At 40.5% G+C, this 18,431-nt stretch overlaps 1 protein-coding gene across 3 annotated transcripts in view; it reads left to right on the top strand.

The window, feature by feature from the left end:
* Positions 1-18,431, top strand: part of gabrb3 (gamma-aminobutyric acid type A receptor subunit beta3) — a 669,933-nt gene that overhangs the window by 232,919 nt on the left and 418,583 nt on the right. For all 3 annotated transcript variants that reach the window (XM_073044107.1, XM_073044105.1, XM_073044108.1), the window contains one exon: positions 6,112-6,159. In XM_073044107.1, the coding sequence (XP_072900208.1) occupies positions 6,119-6,159 (41 nt within the window). In that variant the 5' untranslated portion in view covers positions 6,112-6,118. The remainder of the gene's footprint in view (positions 1-6,111; positions 6,160-18,431) is intronic.

Below are 18,431 nucleotides of genomic sequence, written 5' to 3'. Positions count from 1 at the left end.
GATAGTGTAAATGCATTTTTCAGATTGGACAGATTGGACATTTTTCATATAGACTTCTTAAATATTAGCTTTATTGTCAGATGCACATTGAAACAGTGAAATATGTCATTCTAACGTCAAGACCAACACAGCTCGAGGATCGCTCATGCTTCTGATGCCAACATGGCATGCCCAAAACTTACAAAACCCTAATCTGTACGTCTTTGGAATGTGGGATGAAACCGGAGAACACTAACACGGTGTCACTGGGAGAACATACAAACTCCTTACAGGCAACGGCGGTAACATCATGTTGTAACTAGTCACCCAAGCATAGCTTAACTGATTGAGAGGTTGTCAGACAATATTTTATGACATGTGTACATTAATAAAATATGAGGCAGACATTCAGTAAGAAGTAAGACAAATACAGCAACCAGCAGAGCTAATTTAAGAGAATGTGTGCCTGAAGTAAATTATGGTCATATCTAATTGGGATGGGATGGTGTGATAGCAGCACAAGTACTTTCCACCATTTACGTGGCAAATATCAAGAGTGTGTGTAAAATCTCTTCATTTGCCTTAATGAATGCAGTTCCAAATACACTCAAGAAACTCAATATCATCCAGGATACACAGCCCACATAATTGGCAGTCCATTCCTCACTCTGAATATCCAGTCCCTTCACTACCTGCCTATGGTGGCAACGATATGTGTCATTGAAATAATACACTACTGTTGCTTCTACAGGGCACATGGGCAGCATTTCCCTAACCAAAACAACTGCTACCACTACTGAGATACAAGGATAGCAGATGCCTGAATTTTTAAAAAAAACTGCTGGAGGAACTGAGTGTATCTGTGAAGGGAAATGGACAGTGGATGTTTTGGGTTGAGGCCTTACATCTGAAGACCGACTACTACTAAGACAACCAAGGCAGTATATGCAGAGGAACCTGACCATCTTGAGGTTCCCTTTCAATCACACACCATTCTGGTGGTTTGGAAAAATAATGCTGGTTCTTTATCATCACTGGTTCTAATTCCTAGAACTCCCTCCCTAAAAGCATCATGGGAATACCTTCACCAGAATGATAGTGCAGTTCAGGAAGTCACCCTCACAAGGACAATCAGCGATGGACTACAATACTGTTCCTGCCTGCAACATCCAAAACATAAATGGAGGCTTGAGGCAGAAGAATGCCGGCTGTCTAAATGTTAGAGCAGGGTGTAAGTGCGTGGGTGGGAGGGAAGAATGGTGCTTATTTTGCTGTTGTTGTTTTGTTGCTTGTTGTGTTCTGTGTTGTTTGGCTAAGCATTGTGGGTATGCAATGTTTGCGCTGAAAAGTGTGGTGACTCTTGCGGGCTGGCCCCAGGACACCCTTGGGTGTGTTGGTTGTTCTTGCAAACAATGCATTTCCCCAAAGGCTTTGACAACAAATGACCTTGCATCTTGATCTTGAATTTTGAATCCTGGTACTGTAATAAATAAAACGTAACCTTAGCAAGTTCAATGTTCGAAGTACACTTATTATCAAAGTATGTATACATTTCCAACCTTGAGATTCATCACATTACAGGCAGCCGCTAAACAAGAAACCCAAAAAGAGCCCATTTTAAAAAAATGTGCAACAAACACACAATTTGCAGATTAAAAAAAACAAGTTGTGCAAACAATAAATGCATTCAGAAGGAAACTGAGTCCATAGATACGAAGCCCAGAGCAGTCAGAAGAGGCCCACAGCCATGGCCTCTGTTCATCACACAGCTGAACAAAGCGTTGCAGAGCTCGCAGACCTAAAGCCCGGAGCAGCCAGAGGATGCCCACAACTTCAGCCTCAGTGCAGCAAAGAGCAGAACTGTGAGCTGATCCACCCTGACCCTTCCCTCTGGTCCTGGTGTTTAAACTGTCCAAATATTAGATCATTCCTGGCTTTCAGATCCAGCCCCTGTCACATTGACATGCCCCTGGCTCGGACCCCGCCTCCACAGTCCGCCTGGTAGCCAACCTGTCCAAATCGGCCCACTGCTTAGATCGATCACACTTTGCTCTGGATTTAAGTGGATGGGCTGCAAAACTCCTCTGCTCCGACTTTTCTCCTCTTTGCACGCCCCGCCTCTATCTCAATCGTGCCTCAACTTTGCACTAACTTTGCATCGCACCCTCAGGCCTCAACCCTCAAGTCAGCCTTGCCTTCACTCGCCTCTTTATTGTTTGCAGTGATCATTTGCCATAATTTTTTGACAGAAAAAGTGTTATTAATAAAGTATTTCGTTGTATTCCTTGCTTTGGGAACTGTCAATAAGTTGTTGCTCATCTTCAGCAGCACCATCGTAAACAGGATCTTTGAGCATATATAATACATTCTTATCCTTTTTTGTCAGAAATCTAGAGTGGGAATTGACTCTGGTCACCATCTCTTCTTTTGATTAAAGCTGCATCGCGCAGTTCAGTGAGGAAGTCTACCACATCCAAGTAGGGCACTGTTGTGTAGAATGATTGTAGGTACTTTCATCTGAGGTTCTTCATCATATCATTGGCTAGCCCATATACTTTTCCTATTAAATGAGTTCATGTATTCTTCCTATCAGCTGTGGAAATAAGTGAAACCCCTTGCCTTTATAGGGGCAGGAACATGATTGAAAGGTTTTATGATGGGCTCATGCAGAAGTAAAGATAGCAATGAGCATATTGACTCCTTCTCAGGAAAGCCCAATTTTGTTTTGGACTTCCATCATTTTTGACTAGATAATGTGTGAAGCAAACTTAGAATTAGATTCTGGAAATTTTTTGATGTATTAATAGTGTAGAACAAATGTAGTCGTATGACACAAGGCAATTAACACTATATTGAATTGTACACTTCTTTAAATATAATTTCAAAGTGCTCTGCAACATAACCCAAATGAGAAGACATTGGCTTCAAGTACTTGTACCAATCATGAAATAAAGCACAACCTTATGTTGTACTCCACTTCTGTAATCTGGTTCAATTGAAGATAAATCTTAAAGCTATGATTTCAACCATTCCTTTCCCTCCATGTCCTCTTTCTCACAATTTCCTCCAAATCTAGCGTAGTGGTTAGCACAATGATACTATAGCTCAGGGCATCAGAGTTCGGAGTTCAATTCCAGTATCCTCTATAAGAAAGGTGGTATGTCCTTACCATGAGTATGTGGATTTCCTCTGGGTGCTCTGGTTTCCTTCCACAGTCCAAAGATGTTCTAGTTAGTAGGTTAATTGGTCATTGTAAATTGTTCTGTGATTATGCCAATGTTAAGTAGGTGGGTTGCTGTGCGTTGCAGCTTGTGGGGCTTATGTTGTCTCTCTCTTACCACACATGCTCCAAAACCATGAAATGTTCCCTTCTTGACATCCAACCACCCCTTCCCTTTATATATATCAGCTCACACTCACATGGAAATGTATATGAAGTAGCATTTACACATTAATATCTCACTGAGGAACCAGACTGGCTTCTGCTCTCTGGAGTGAATTTCCACTCTGAACCTCCATGTGTACACACATATCTCTCTTCTTGTTCCTGCCTCAAAGTTTTCCTCAAAACTTCAAGTTAACAACCCTAATAGTTTCCACTTTAATGAAACCATAAGAACATAGCAGCAGAATTAGGCAATTTGGCCTATGGAGTCTTCACCATTCCATCACAGATGATTTATTATCCATCTCAAACCCATTCTCCTTCCTTCTCCCCATAACCTTTGACATCCTTACATATCAAGAACCTATCAGCCACCACTTCAGATATCAGGATCAGAATAAGAATCAGATTTAGTATTACCAACATATGTCATGCAATTTTTAACTTAGTGGCAGCAGTACAATGCAATACATGTTAATACAGAAAATATGCATAAGTAAATCAATTACAGTAATTATATACAAATTTAAATAGTTAAATTAAAAACAGTGCAAAAACAAATAATATAAAAAGTGATGTAGTGTTCATGGGTTCAATGTCCATTCAGAAATCAGATGGCAGAGGGGAAGAAGCTGTTCCTGAATCGCTGAGTGTGCGCCTTCAGGCTTCTGTACCTCCTTCCTGATGGTAACAGTGAGAAGAGGGCAGGTCCTGGGTGGTGGGGGTCCTTAATAATGGATGTCATCTTTCTGAAGCACCAATCCTTGAAGATATCATGGATACTTTGAGGGCTAGTACCCAAGATGGAGCTCACTAATGTTACAACTTTCTGTAGCTCCTTTCAATATAACCATTGACTTAGCCTCCACAGCCAGCTATAGCAATGAATTTCACAGATTTGCCACTGTCTGGCTAAAGAAATGCTTCCTGAATCCCGATTCTCAGGTTGTTCTCTCTGGTCCTAGACTCACCTACTATAGGAAACCTAATGTTCAGCTCTGACTGATTATGTCATTCTGAGATATTTCTCTACAATATGAATGAAATACAGTAACTGCAAGTTTTTATCATGTAATTAAGTAAATTTGTCAATATACAATCGAAATGATCATCTTATTGGAGGAGAAATCAGCTGTCAACCAATGGCATTCTCACTAGTTATTGATATTGCAACTTTCTATTATAAATATAGTCTAATTTCATTATAGCAAGAGACCACGCTCTGAATAAAACTACTGGCTCTCTCCCATTGGTTTATCTTCAGAAAACAAAACATTTTGCCAACGAGCAAGGTTCTAGACTCATTTGTAAGTCATCCAAACTTGGAATTCCACCATTTCAGACTTGCTGCTGGCACAAGGTACCGCAACAGGAAAACCAGAGCAGAAATGCCAGTGATATACTGTAAATGCACGAAATACACTCAGTGGCCACTTTATTAGGTACACACTGTACCAAATAAAGTGCCCATTGAGTGTACATTCGTGGTCTTCTGATGTTGTAGCCCATCCACTTCAAGGTTCGACATGTGTGCATTCAGAGATGTTATTCTGCACATAACTGTGGTAATGCGTGGTTACTTGAGTTACTGTCACCTTCCTGTCTAGCCATTTTCCACAGACCTGTCTCGTTAGAGATTCTAATGTTTTAAATGTCATTCATTCTTTGGGGCACTCCTCTGTTCTTGTGGATGTCTGTGAAGAAAAAGAATTTCAAGATATATATTGCATGCATGTCTCTGACTTTGAATGCACCTATTGAAACCTATTAACAAGGCGTTTTTTGCCCACAGAATTTCAGCTCACTGGATTTTGTTTTTTTTAAAATTATTTTTTGCACCATCCTCTGTAACCCTAGAGACCGTTGTGCATGAAAATCCCAGGAGGTCAGCAGTTTCTGAGATACTCAAACCACTCCACCTGGCACCAACATGGTCAAAGTATCGCAGATCATGTTTCCCATTCTAATTTAGTCTGAAAAACGAATGATCTTCTTGACCATGTCTGCATGGTTTAATGCATTAAGTTGCAGCCACACAGCTGGCTGATAAGATATTTGCATAAACGAGCAGGTATACAGGTGTATTTAATAAAGTGGCCACTGAGTGTATATTTTACTCTGGAAGCTACCAAATGATTGTCCAGCTTTTGGTAATTTAAATTTTCCATTCTTACTGAGTTTCCTATCAAAGTAAGCATATGAGGGGCAGAACGGGCAGCGCGGTAGTTTTGCGATTATCACGACATTTTACAGCACAGCTGTAAGATCAGGGTTTAATTTTGGGAGTTTGTACATGCTCCCCACGATCATGTGATTTTCCTCTGGGTGAACTGCTTTCCTCCCACATTCCAAAGACGTATGGTTTAGTGTTAGTGAGTTGTGGACATGTTTTTCTTGGTTGGGGAAGCACAGTGGCATTTTGGGCTGCCCGGCAGAATCCTCGTTGATTTTTTTTTGGCACAGATGAATCATTTCACTATATGTTTTGGTGTGTATATATGACAAATAAAGACAATCTTTAATCATTCAAATCAAGAGCCTTGTGAGGAAGTCACTATATATCAGCTTGAAGATTATGAACTTTCAAATCAACCTTTGTAAGAGAGGACAGAAACTGGTCACAAAACTTCAGAGATGAAATGGATAGCTTCAGGGAAATTCCTCATTTGGAGTATTGTCCCAGTACTGCATATTTATAGGGATTAATTCCAGAATTATTAAATGTAATTCTTCTTATTTTCCTTCAGGAACGCAATGGATGGAAACAAGAAAATATTTGCAATATATGACACAAAGTGAGTACATTTACTAGAGCTATTTAATTGCAAATAATATTCATAACCTTATTTTCAAAAATGGAAATGCCTTTAGATCAGGGGTTCCCAACCTGGGGTCCATGGACCCCTGGGTTAATGGTAAGGCTCCATGGCATAAAAAAGGTTGGGAACCCCTGCTTTAGATGATATAATGTAGGCAGCAGTAATTTTCCATGAAAATGTTGTGGATCAATCCCCAGTATGTTAAAAACTGTAGCAACAAACAAGATGCTGAAGGAATTTGAAGGGTCTGTGGGGAGAAATGGAGAGCTGATGTTGTCCATTCATCTGGACTGGTTGCCAGGCAGTCTCGACCTGAAAAATCATCCCACAAATGCTCTCTGACCCATTGAGCCGCCAGCAAGTTGTAGCTCCATATTCCTCCATCGGTAGTATCTGGTGTTTCAATTCAAAAGCTGACTGATTTCTCTTTAATGTTCATTGGGAGGTGCTATTTTTAATTATCACTTTAAAATTAGGTGGGTGGCTGGGTGGCACATTTCATTGAGCTGGAAGGTCCAGTTCCTTTTCTGTATCTCTAAATAAAAATGAGGGATAATCTTTACAATACTGAATTTAATTAAGTATGTAAGAAGGCATTTTCAAACAGTTTTGAAATAAAGGCCAATTTTCCACATGTGATCATTGCAATCCATTGATTGTGCAGTAAATGAGAATGGAATCTGTTCTCCACTTACTGCAAGTTGATAGGATGGGCATATATTTTAGAAATGTGGACAGAAATTGCTTATGATTTTCACACATTTAATTTTATTAGTTGGAAAATTCTGAACAGCTTGTGTCCAAAACTTGAATTAATTTCTTTCACCCATCTTACTGATAAGTTTGATGGCTGAAGAAGTTAACTTGTACTGGCATTCTTCACAGACTTTTTCAAGGCCAGTCAAACATGTGGATAAGATGGCCAACATCCCACCCCGGTGTCTATCTGGTATAGTGGATTAGTTGCTCATTTCTATAACAACAACCAATCCACAGTTCATCTCAATGAAAATTAATATTGATGGTTTTCATGCTGAGTGTCCAATTTGCAATGCCAATTTTGCGACAAGTGGCAAGGTAGGCATTTGCTCAACAAAACACAGTCACTTAGGGTCTTGTGCCTTGTATTTTTAGTAAATTAATCAGTTTGAAACTCATTACACCAGTTTAATTTCACACTCCTCCGTAGACTTCAGAATTCATAGGAGGAAAGACCTTGTGTGTAAGGGATGATATTGAGATATTTTGATTTCAAAAGGGATGGACATGTATTGAAGGTCCAATGTGCACAATTCCACAAGTCAAGGTCTACTCCATACTGATTGTTAGCATCTGCTGACCATCTAGAACAGAGATGGTCAACAGACCAGACAACCTAGAACAGACAACCTTTTTAATGCCAATTCTTACCATTGACCAGAGGTTCTGTTGTCCACAAGTTGGGAACCCTTGACCTAGAAGATTCTATAGGCAATCAGTTCACCACAGATTGATTTATTTTTAGTCTTTAGTTGCTTGTTACCTTTGTCCTTGGCTCTTGACTTTCTCTCACAAATACTGTAGTAATCATTTGTGTCCGTACTATCATGACATAACCGTATAAGAAACAAAAATATTTACCTAGTTTCTTTTCTAAAAGGATGATTATGTTTTGTCCTATGGTTTCTTATTTTTTATGTTCTCCAACTAAGTAATTCCTAATAAATGAGAAATAATATTTCAGGAGTATAATGTGTCTTTTATTTTACTTTTAAAAGACAGATTAAGGGAAGATTAAATGCAAATTTTATGCCAGGTTTACAGTACTTGAACTTAATTTAATTTGAATACATTTGGCCCAAAATCCACATTATTTTAGCAGAGAAAATGGGAAAGACCAATATGATTTTGTTGAGAATCTCTGCTATCTAATTAAACAGATGCTTTCATTGACAATAAATGACGTCAATCATTTGTGGATTATTGCCATAATGTATAAAGCATGGGTGCTATTTAATTGGTATAATTTTTCATACACACAGGCACATTTCTACCTGTCAGAAATACTCGTGTGATAACTACTGTGTTGTTAAAACACCTTTTATTTTTTTTCCTAATTACCAATGAGTTCAAATAAATAAAGGTAATTGTGGTCAGGTGAAAAAAAATATTTTGAAAAGTTTCCTGTCTTGAAAAACTGTGTTTGAACTAATTCAAGAATTTAATTATCTATCTGTCTGCATTAATACATATAAAAAATACCTTTGTATATTTTTGTATTATAAAATGTATCCTTTCAGACAATATAAATTGCTATGTGATTATTTCCAGCTGTATATAGTATTGAACCATGTTCCATCTAAGGTATGCGCATGTGCACATCTTTAGCTATGAGTGCACAAAGGAAGTTAAGTTATGCACAGAAGGTTGTCACCTTCTACCTCATTGGCAACTTAAGTATATTTCACAATCATACACAATCACATCTCCTTTTCTGGTTTCTGATGCGGGCGGTATTGACAATATGGAATTTGTGATGATTTGTCTGTAGATTTTAGAACTGGTTTATTTATACTGTTTTTATTGAACAAGTTATTGATTCACTATGTCAAATTCCAAAGAAGCAAAGGGCGTTAAGTGCAAGCGAACTGCTGGTTCATTTAAAGCGGAATGGCTTAATGAAACAGTAGAAATGGCTTCATATTTACTTCCATTTAAAAATTCAGTGCATACACGTTGTCACGGGGCATAATATTGTACAGCACAAGATTTGTACGTACACTGGTCATTACAGATTAGAGGTAACATTGGTATTGAAGAATTCCCCTCAACTCTTTGTGAATATGTAAATTACGAAGTTGGGACAGCAATGAAAGCAGAGCATACTGCTTTCACACTCTAGCATCTGCAAGATCAGCAAGAAGAATGAATCTACACTGGGATAGCACAGTGACATAGCTAGAAGAGTTGGTGTCACCGCTCAAGTGACCTGGGCTCATTGTGACGTCTGGTGAAGTCTGTTGAAGGATTTAAGTTCCCCATGTATCCATGTGAGTTTTTCAGGAGATGCTCCGGTTTCCTTCCTCATCCCAAATGTCATGCATGTTAGTAGGCTACTTGACCCAAGAGTTGCTGTGAATGTGTGGGGAGTTAAATGGGATTAGTGAGGGATTTGTGTGAATGGGTGTTTTACAAGTTCTCATGGAGTCATAGAGCACTACAGCATAGAAACAGACATTTCAGTCCATCTTGTCCATGCCAAACTATGATTCTGCCTAGTCCCACCGACTTGCACACAGACTATAGTCCTCTATACCCCTCTCATCCATGTACTTCCCAAACTTCTCTTAAATATTGAAATCGAAACCACATCCACCACTTCAACTGGCAGCTCATTCCTCACTCTTGCAAACCTCTGAGTGAAAAAAGTTCCCCTCATTTTCCCCTTTCACCTTTCACCGTTTACCCATGACATCTACTTCTACTCTCACCCAGCCTCAGTAGGGAAAGCCTGCTTGCATTTACCCTGTTTATACCCTTCATAATTTTGTATACTTCTATCAAATCTCCCCCCATTATCCTCCACTCTAGGGAATAATGTCTTAACTTATTAAACCTTCCCCTATAACTCAGGTCCTCAAGTCCTAGCAACATCCTCATAAATTTTATCTGTATTCTTTAAATCTTATTGTAGGCAGGTGACCAACACTGCACACGATACTCCAAATTAGGCCTTACCAACATCTTATACAACTTCAACACAATATCCCAACTCCTGTATTCAATGGTCTGGTTTATGAAGGCTTCTTCTGACTCTAACTAGTTGTGACATAACTTTCAAGGAATTATGGATCTATATTCCCAGATCCTCTCTTTTACTGCACTCCTCAGTGCCCCACCAGTCACTGTGTAAGTCCTCCTCTGATCTGTGGATCCTTTCATCCTGCTCTGGGATTAGATTTTGCTTATTTTTCTCATCACATACACTCCTCACCAGAACCCTCAAGAGTAGTTACAGAAGCTTCCATGCAATTCCTTGATCTTCGTTACTTTCTGTCTTGTCACAAAGTTCAAAAATTCAAAGTTCGAAGTAAATGTATTACCAAAGCACACATATCTCACCATATGCCACCCTAACATTCATTTTCTTGTGGGCATACTCAGGAAATCCATAATAGAATAATAACCATAATAGAATTGATGAAAGATCGCATTAACCATTGTGCAAGCAGAATAAACTGTGGAAATACAAAAATAAATAAATGATAATAATAAATTAATGAGCAATAAGTATTGAGAATTTGAGATGAAGAGTCTTTGAAAGTGAATTCGTAAGTTATGGGAACATTTCAATGATGGGGCAAGTGAAGTTGAGAGAAGTTATCCCCTTTGATCTAAAAGCCTGATAGTTGAGGATAATAACTGTTCCTGAACCTGGCGTTGTGAGTCCGAAGGCTCCTGTATCTTCTTTCTGATGGCAGCAGTGAGAAGAGAGCATGTTCTGGGTGGTGGGGGTCTCTGCTGATGGATGCTGCCTTCCTGCGACAAAGTTTCATGTGGATGTGTTCAATGGTGGGGAGGGCTGTATCCACTACATTTTCAAGGGCATTAGTGATTCCCTGCCAGGCTGTGATGCAGCCAGTCAATATATTTAACACTACACATCTGTAGAAGTTTGTCAAAGTTTCAGGTGTCAAGCCAAATTTTTGCAAGCTCCTAAGGAAGTAGAGGCCCTCCTGTGTTTTTATAATTGTTTACATGCAGGGCCTCCTAAATAATAAGACTGAGGAATTTAAAGTTGCTGACACTGTCCACCTCTGATGAGGACTGGCTCATTAGACTCTGGTTTCCTTCTCCTGAAATCAATAATCGACTCCTTTGTCTTGCTGACATTGAGTAAGAGGTTGTTGTTATGGCACCACTCAGCCAGATTTTCAATTTCCCTCCTAAATGCTGATTTGTTACCATTTCTGATTTGGCTCACTTGCAGTGGTAATGTCAGCAAATGTAAATATGGCACTGGAGCTATGCTTAGCCACACGGTCGTAAGTCTAAAGTGAGCAGAGCCTTCTGGTGAACCTGTGCTGATGGAGATCATGGAGGAGATGTTGTTGCCAATATGAACTGACTAGGGTCTGCAAGTGAGGAAATCAAGGATCCAGTTGCACAAGGAGGTATTGAGGCCAAGGTCTTGAAGCTTATTTGTTAGTTTTGAGGGGATGATGGTATTGAGTGCTGAGCTGTAATCGATAAAGAGCATTCTGGTGTATGCATCCAGATGGTCCAAGGTTGAGTGAAGAGCCAATGAGATGACATCACCTGGTGCTTTGGTCATCAAATTGGTGTGGATCCAAGTCACTTCTCAGGCAGTAGTTGATATGTTTCATCAAAACGTTTCACCAATGTGGATGTCAGTGCTACTGGATGATAGTCATTGAGGCAAGTTACCACTTTCTTCTTAGGCAACATATAAATGAAGCTTGATTGAAGCAAATTGATACCTCAGACTGCCAAAGCAAGAGGTTAAAGATCTTAGGGAGCATTCCAGCCAGTTGATCGGCACAGGTTTTAGTACTTGGCCAGGTACCCATCTGGGTCGGATGCTTTTAACGAATTCTCCCTTCTGAAGCCTGCTCACGCATCGGCCACAGAAACTGAAATCTCAAGATCATCAGGGGCTGTGGGAGTTTGTGATGGTCCCAACAAACAAATGCAGAGATTGTACATGTAAGAAATAAATCTACATTTATGTAACATCCATTAAATAATTCAGAAATGTCTCAGAACAGTTCTCCCACACACTAAAATGCTTTAACCAGTTGTATTGTAATTAGATATTGGTATCCTGATATTGTTGTCCTGGCTGATATCCCATCTTCAACACACATTATTGATAACCAATTGGCTTGACATTTTTATGGGTGACTGTCAACATTTCCTGGAATAACTGTAAATAACTTCAATATTTCCACAGAAAAGCTGAAATCCCTGAGTTGCAATCAGCTGCTTGGTATTTGTAGAATCATTGGTCCAAGGCTAACATGAGAGCAGTAATTTTGCCAATTTCAACCAGACTTGCAAACTAGTTGTAAAAATCTATGCTCCGTGTCAGGAGGTGCAAGGAAATGCTTTTCCAAGAGGTTTAAAGGAAGTGAGTAGCTGAAGTTTTCAAATTAGTTATTTCCGATTTTGATTTTGCTGTATATTTAAGTGTATTTAAATATAAATACTCCTGAGGAACCAGGGAATGAGTCTACTGGGGAAGTTAGTGCCCCAGTGTGTGAGAGTCTGCAAGCCCACTGGAAGCTAAAGGCCTAGAGGTGGCTTGCCTAGGCTTTGCATTATTGTCTGTGTGTGTGTGTGAGTGGTTGGGCGGATAGCTGATAAGGGGCTTAAATTCCTCTTAATGTTTTGTTGCTCGCTGTGTTCTGTTTGTTGTGTTCTGCTGAGCATAGTGGGCGTGCAAATTTGACACCAGAATGTGTGGCAATACTTGTGGGTTGCCCCCAGCTCATCCTCAGCTTGTGTTGGCTATTAATGCAAAAAATGCATGTTACTGTGTGCTTGGATGGACATGCACTAAATAAATGAATTTGAATCTGGATCTGGATATATTTAAGAACAGTGAGCAAGTTAAATTAGCTGCAGAATTAAATACCTAAAGTTTTACAACTTATTTATTTACCGGCTTTGAAAGTTTGTGGGTATTTTTGAATGTCAGAAGCATTAAGGAAGATATAGAGATTTTGATTGCTTTGATATCTGATTAAGTGAAGATGCATGCCTCATTTGAAATTATAAATTTGCCATTACAGCCAAACAGCTACTTTGGAAGTAATGAATTGGTTGTTAAATTTAGATCTAAAGGATAGGATGTTTTAATACTATTAATTTTATAGACAATTTTGAAAGCCATCTGGCCAATAGTGAGATCCCATAGGCAACAAGGACAACAGCCAGTTAATCCATGATAGTAGGTGTCAGTTGAAAAAGAGATGTTGATTCGAACACTCAAACAACCTTCACAGAACAGATGAAGACCCTTGTTTATTGACTTCATGTTCCACGCTAGGAGCTGTCAAACATGAATCAAGATAATGATCAATGTCTGTTGGGCGTTCTTTCTTTCTCAGAGGCACCTTTCTATCAGTAGATGCTAGACAGGGGAAAAAAAACTAAACTTCCCTTCCTGAGAGCACCAGATGCTCTGCTGACATCATCACCTCACATTTCAGTTGCCTTTACCTATTGCAGAGAGATGATTAGAGATCAAGACAGTAACTTTTCTTACCCCAGTGGTCCCGTAGCACACTGAGCTTTGCACTTACGTGCTGATCCATTAGACCATTACTCCATGGTCCAACGTCATCAATCAAATCTGCATTTCAAATTGATCTCATGAAATTGATGCAAGAGAGTTTACAGGAAATCTTTCACAAGGAATTGCACGGTCAATTGTTGCAATCAGTCTTACAGGATATAGAGTTTTGATAGTTGGGTAGCAGTAGGCGAGTCAAGTATGATGTTCTCCTAATGGGTGGGTCCTCCAGTGGCTGCAGAGGCTGATCCAGAATCTACATATTCTGGTGCAGTGTGTGCCAAGGGCAAGTGTTGCTTGTGGTTAGTGTTTGGGTCTTTTGGTTGTTCGGATCTCTTTTTGCAACTGTGTTAAGTTTTTAACACAAAAGTTATGGGAATATTTGGTTTCAGAAGAAAAGCAATTGGATGTTTAAGAAGCCAAGATTGGTTCATACCCAGAGAAACAAGTCAATGTAACCCAAGGAAAACAGAGCTAGCAGACAGAGACTACAAAATTCAGATCTGCATTTTATAGATGCACACGGTTTGCTGTGTGATAGCTATACAGGCATGTTAGCAGCACATTCATGGTGTGATACTTTATGTTCGATGGGAAGGGCGGTAGCACAGGCAGAGTAGGCAGATCAGAACATACAAATTTCAGGAACTCTATGACTCTTGTTCTCTGTGTTACTTATTCATTTATTTAGTTTTTATTAGCACAGTTTGTCTTCTTTTGCACATTGATTGTCAGTCTTGGTGTGTAGTTTTTCATTGATTCTATTGTACTTCTTTGTTCTACCGTGAATGCCTGTAAGAAAATTAATTTCAAGGTGATAAAGATGTACTGTGATAAAAAATTTGCTTTGAACTTTGAACACAAGCCGGGACACAGTGCTGCCAAATGGGGCTTCAACACTGCAGCCAAAGCCATGTACCCAAACCAGAGGAAGAACCCAGTGGGAAGGAATCCCCATCCTCATTCACCCTACCAATTCATTTAATGCCTCAAAAGAAAAAACTCCATCAGGTCTTGGCCTGAAGAGCTGACTGTTTATTCCTCTCTAAATAGGCTGCCTAACCTGCTAAGTACCTCCAGCATGTGGTGTGTTGCTGTGGATTTCCAACATCTACTGAATCATCATTCAGTGCATGAAAGGTGCACCAATTTTTGAGTTTTGCTTAATTACCTCCAAGGTCATCACTGAAGCAGAGTTTATCTACAGAAATTTGGTGCTCAAGGAAATGTTCCTTACTCAATAATGTTGGCACCCTCATATAACTATTGAGGGGCCAAGTCATTGCTGAAAAGTCAAGTAACACAAAAAATGCTGGTGGAACGCAGCAGACCAGGCAGCATCTATAGGAAGAAGTACAGTCGATGTTTCGGGCCAAGACCCTTCGTCAGGACTAACTGAAAGAAGAGATAGTAAGAGATTTGAAAATGGGAGGGGGAAGGGGAGAACTGAAATGATAGGAGAAGACAGGAGGGGAGGGATGAAGCTAAGAACTGGAAAGTTGATTGGCAAAAGGGATACAGAGCTGGAGAAGGGAAAGGATCATGGGACGGGAAGCCTAGAGAGAAAGAAAGGGGGAGGGGAGCACCAGAGGGACATGGAGAGCAAGCAAGGAGTGATTGTGAGAGGGATAGAGAGAGAAAAAAAAGAGAAAAAAAGGAAATAATAAATAAACAAACAAATAAATAAGGGATGGGGAAAGAAGGGGAGGAGGGGCATTAACGGAAGTTAGAGAAATAAGCGTTCATGCCATCAGGTTGGAGGCTACCCAGACGGAATATAAGGTGTTGTTCCTCCAACCTGAGTGTGGCTTCATCTTGACAGTAGAGGAGGCCACGGATAGACATATCAGAACGGGAATGGGACGTGGAATTAAAATGTGTGGCCACTGGGAGATCCTGCTTTCTCTGGCTGGTGTTCAGCGAAATGGTTTCCCAGTCTGCGCTGGGTCCCACCAACATATAGAAGGCCGCACTGGGAGCACCGGATGCAGTATATCACACCAGGTGACTCACAGGTGAAGTGTCACCTCACCTGGAAGGACTGTCTAGGGAACTGAATGGTGGTGAGGGAGGAAGTGTAAGGTGCTTGAATTTCCAGCATCTGCAGATTTCCTCGTGAAAAGTCAAGTCACTGGTCTCATGGTCAGTCACATCATCTGACATGAAACTGTCACAACACATAACTTAGATGACCATAATGCATATAGCCCTTCTTAGACATTGACAGAGGTCTGGTCAAATCAGAACCAGAGACCCAAAAAGGATCTGATATCCAAAGAAAGATGTCTCATAGTACATGGGGAGGGAGAAAACACAAATTGTTAGATCAGGCTGAAGTCTGCTTTTGGAACTATTGTCACCAATAATAAAATAAATTCAATATAATAAGCTAACTAGAATATCTGGACCAACAGCTCACACACAATTTATATTACTTGTGCAGAAGAAGAACAACAATGGCCACTGTCACCCACACTGTCTGAAATCTGCTATCCTTATTCCAAATTTTCTAACCATTTATGGATATTGACCATTTGCTAAATTGTATAGGTTTGAATTCCGTACTTGCAAAATCAGTCACCACTCAGACTAGAGTTTTAAAAGTCAATCAAAACTTCAAGCTGACAGTTGATGATACCTTGAAGTTAGTAAAGTAATTGTCCCGTAGTTGCTGGGTGTATTACACATCCTTCTGCTATTCCTGTCTCGTCTGTCTCCAACACCCCTATTGTGTAAATGGACGCTATGTTTTAGGAAGAGCTTTATTGAAAAGTCTCACTATAGAGGCCCAATTCATCTGGTCTGAGTACACACTGCCACTGTCAAATCCACCTATCTCATCTGTAGTAAGCAGAGGTGTCTCCAGTGGTCTGACTTCAAAGTCTCTGTTGACTACAACTTTCCCAGGCTATTCTTGCCTGGATTTTGTCTGTAACCCTTGCCTTACTGCAACTTCCACAGAACTTCTGAACTTGGGGACTCTGGAGTTAATCAGGGTTCAATTGTTACACTCTGAGGTCATCTGACAATTGGCATCCAAATGATGCAATTGGTGACTACTCAGGTGACTACTCAGGGTAAGCTGGAGTCAGGTTGAAATCTAATTACCCATAAAGAAACCTAGCCATGGGGCAGCTGACACATGGGGACAATATGGTAGCATAAAGGTTAGTGTAACACCATTACAGTGCTAGTGATCTTGTTTCAAATCCTTAGCTGTCTATAAGGAATTTGTATTTTCTCCTGTGACTGAGTAGGTTTCCTCTGGGTGCTCCGATTACCTCCTACAATCGAAATACTAATGGGTTAGTAGTATAATTTGTGACATGACTCTGTGCTGAACTGAGGCTGAGGCTGCGGCCTGCTCCGGGCTCCGTGTCTGAGTGCTCAGTGACGTTTACTCGGCTCTGAGCTGAACTGAGGCTAAGGCTGCGGCCTGCTCCAGCTGCTCCAGGATTCATGTATATGGCCTCACTTTTGCTCTGAATGCTATTTGTTTACTTTTATGGTTGGCAGGTTTTTTTTCTCTCTGCACATTCAGTGTTTGACGGTCTTTTTATGGGTTCTTTTGTGTTTCTTTGTTTTGTGGCTGACTTTAGGGAGATGAATCTCAAGGTTGAACACGTTTTATAATCAAGTCAAGTCAAGTCACTTTTTATTGTCATTTTGACCATAACTGCTGGTAAAGTACACAGTAAAAATGAGACAATATGTTTCAGGACCATGGTGCTACATGAAATAATACAAAAACTGCACTGAACTACCTAAAAACAACACTAGAAAACAGACCTACCCAGGGCTGCATAAAGTGCACAAAACAGTGCAGGCATTACAATAAATAATAAACAAGACTATAGGATTGGTAGGGGGCAATAAGTTGTTGTCAGTCCAGACTCTGGGTATTGAGGAGTCTGATGGCTTGGGGGAAGAAACTGTAACATAGTCTGGTCGTGAGAGCCCGAAAGCTTCAGTGCCTTTTCTCAGATGATAGGAGGGAGAAGAGTTTGTATGAGGGGTGTCTGGGGTCCTTCATAATGCTGATTGCTTTGTGGATGCAGCGTGTAGTGTAAATGTCCGTAATGGCAAGAAGAGAGACCCCAGTGATCTTCTCAGTTGACCTCACTATCCACTGCAGGGTCTTGCGATCCGAGATGGTGCAATTTCCGAACCAGGCAGTGATGCAGCTGCTCTGGATGCTCTCAATGCAACCCCTGTAGAATGTGATGAGGATGGGGTGGGGTGGGAGATGGACTTTCCTCAGCCTCCGCAGGAAGTAGAGATGCTGCTGGACATTCTTTGCTATGGAGCTGGTCTTGAGGGACCAGGTGAGATTCTCCGCTAGAAATTTGGTGCTCTTAACGATCTCTACCAAGGAGCTGCCAATGTTCAGCAGAGAGTGGTCACTCTGTGCCCTCCTGAAATCAACAACCATCTCTTTTGTTTTGTTCACATTCAGAGACAGGTTGTTGGCTCTGCACCAGTCCGTTAGCCATTGCACCTCCTCTCTGTATGCTGACTCATCGTTCTTGCTGATGAGACCCATCATGGTTGCGTCATCAGAGAACTTGATGATGTGGTTCAAGCTGTGTGTTGCAGCACAGTCGTGGGTCAGCAGAGTGAACAGCAGTGGACTGAGCACACAGCCCTGGGGAGCCCCCATGCTCCGTGTGATGGTGTTGGAGATGCTGCTCCCGATCTGGACTGACTGAAGTCTCCCAGTCAAAGTACATAATAAATACATAAGAACTGGGCAGCATGTGTTCATTGGATTGGAAGGGCCTGTTACCATGTTATATCTCTAAATAAAGTAAAACAAAATTTTTATTTTGTCACTAACCTGCAAATGTCAATGTGCTAGTCAGTGTAAGTCAGAGGTTAATTATTGGTTCAGACCTAGAGTCAAAAGCACAGAAGGAAGTGAGTGTGCATGGACGTAAAGTAGCCAGAATGT

Source organism: Hemitrygon akajei, chromosome 4 (assembly GCF_048418815.1).
Source record: "Hemitrygon akajei chromosome 4, sHemAka1.3, whole genome shotgun sequence".
Classification (NCBI taxonomy): domain Eukaryota; kingdom Metazoa; phylum Chordata; class Chondrichthyes; order Myliobatiformes; family Dasyatidae; genus Hemitrygon; species Hemitrygon akajei.
The sequence above is the reverse complement of the archived record's forward strand: the minus strand, read 5'-3'. Positions and strand labels throughout refer to the sequence as shown.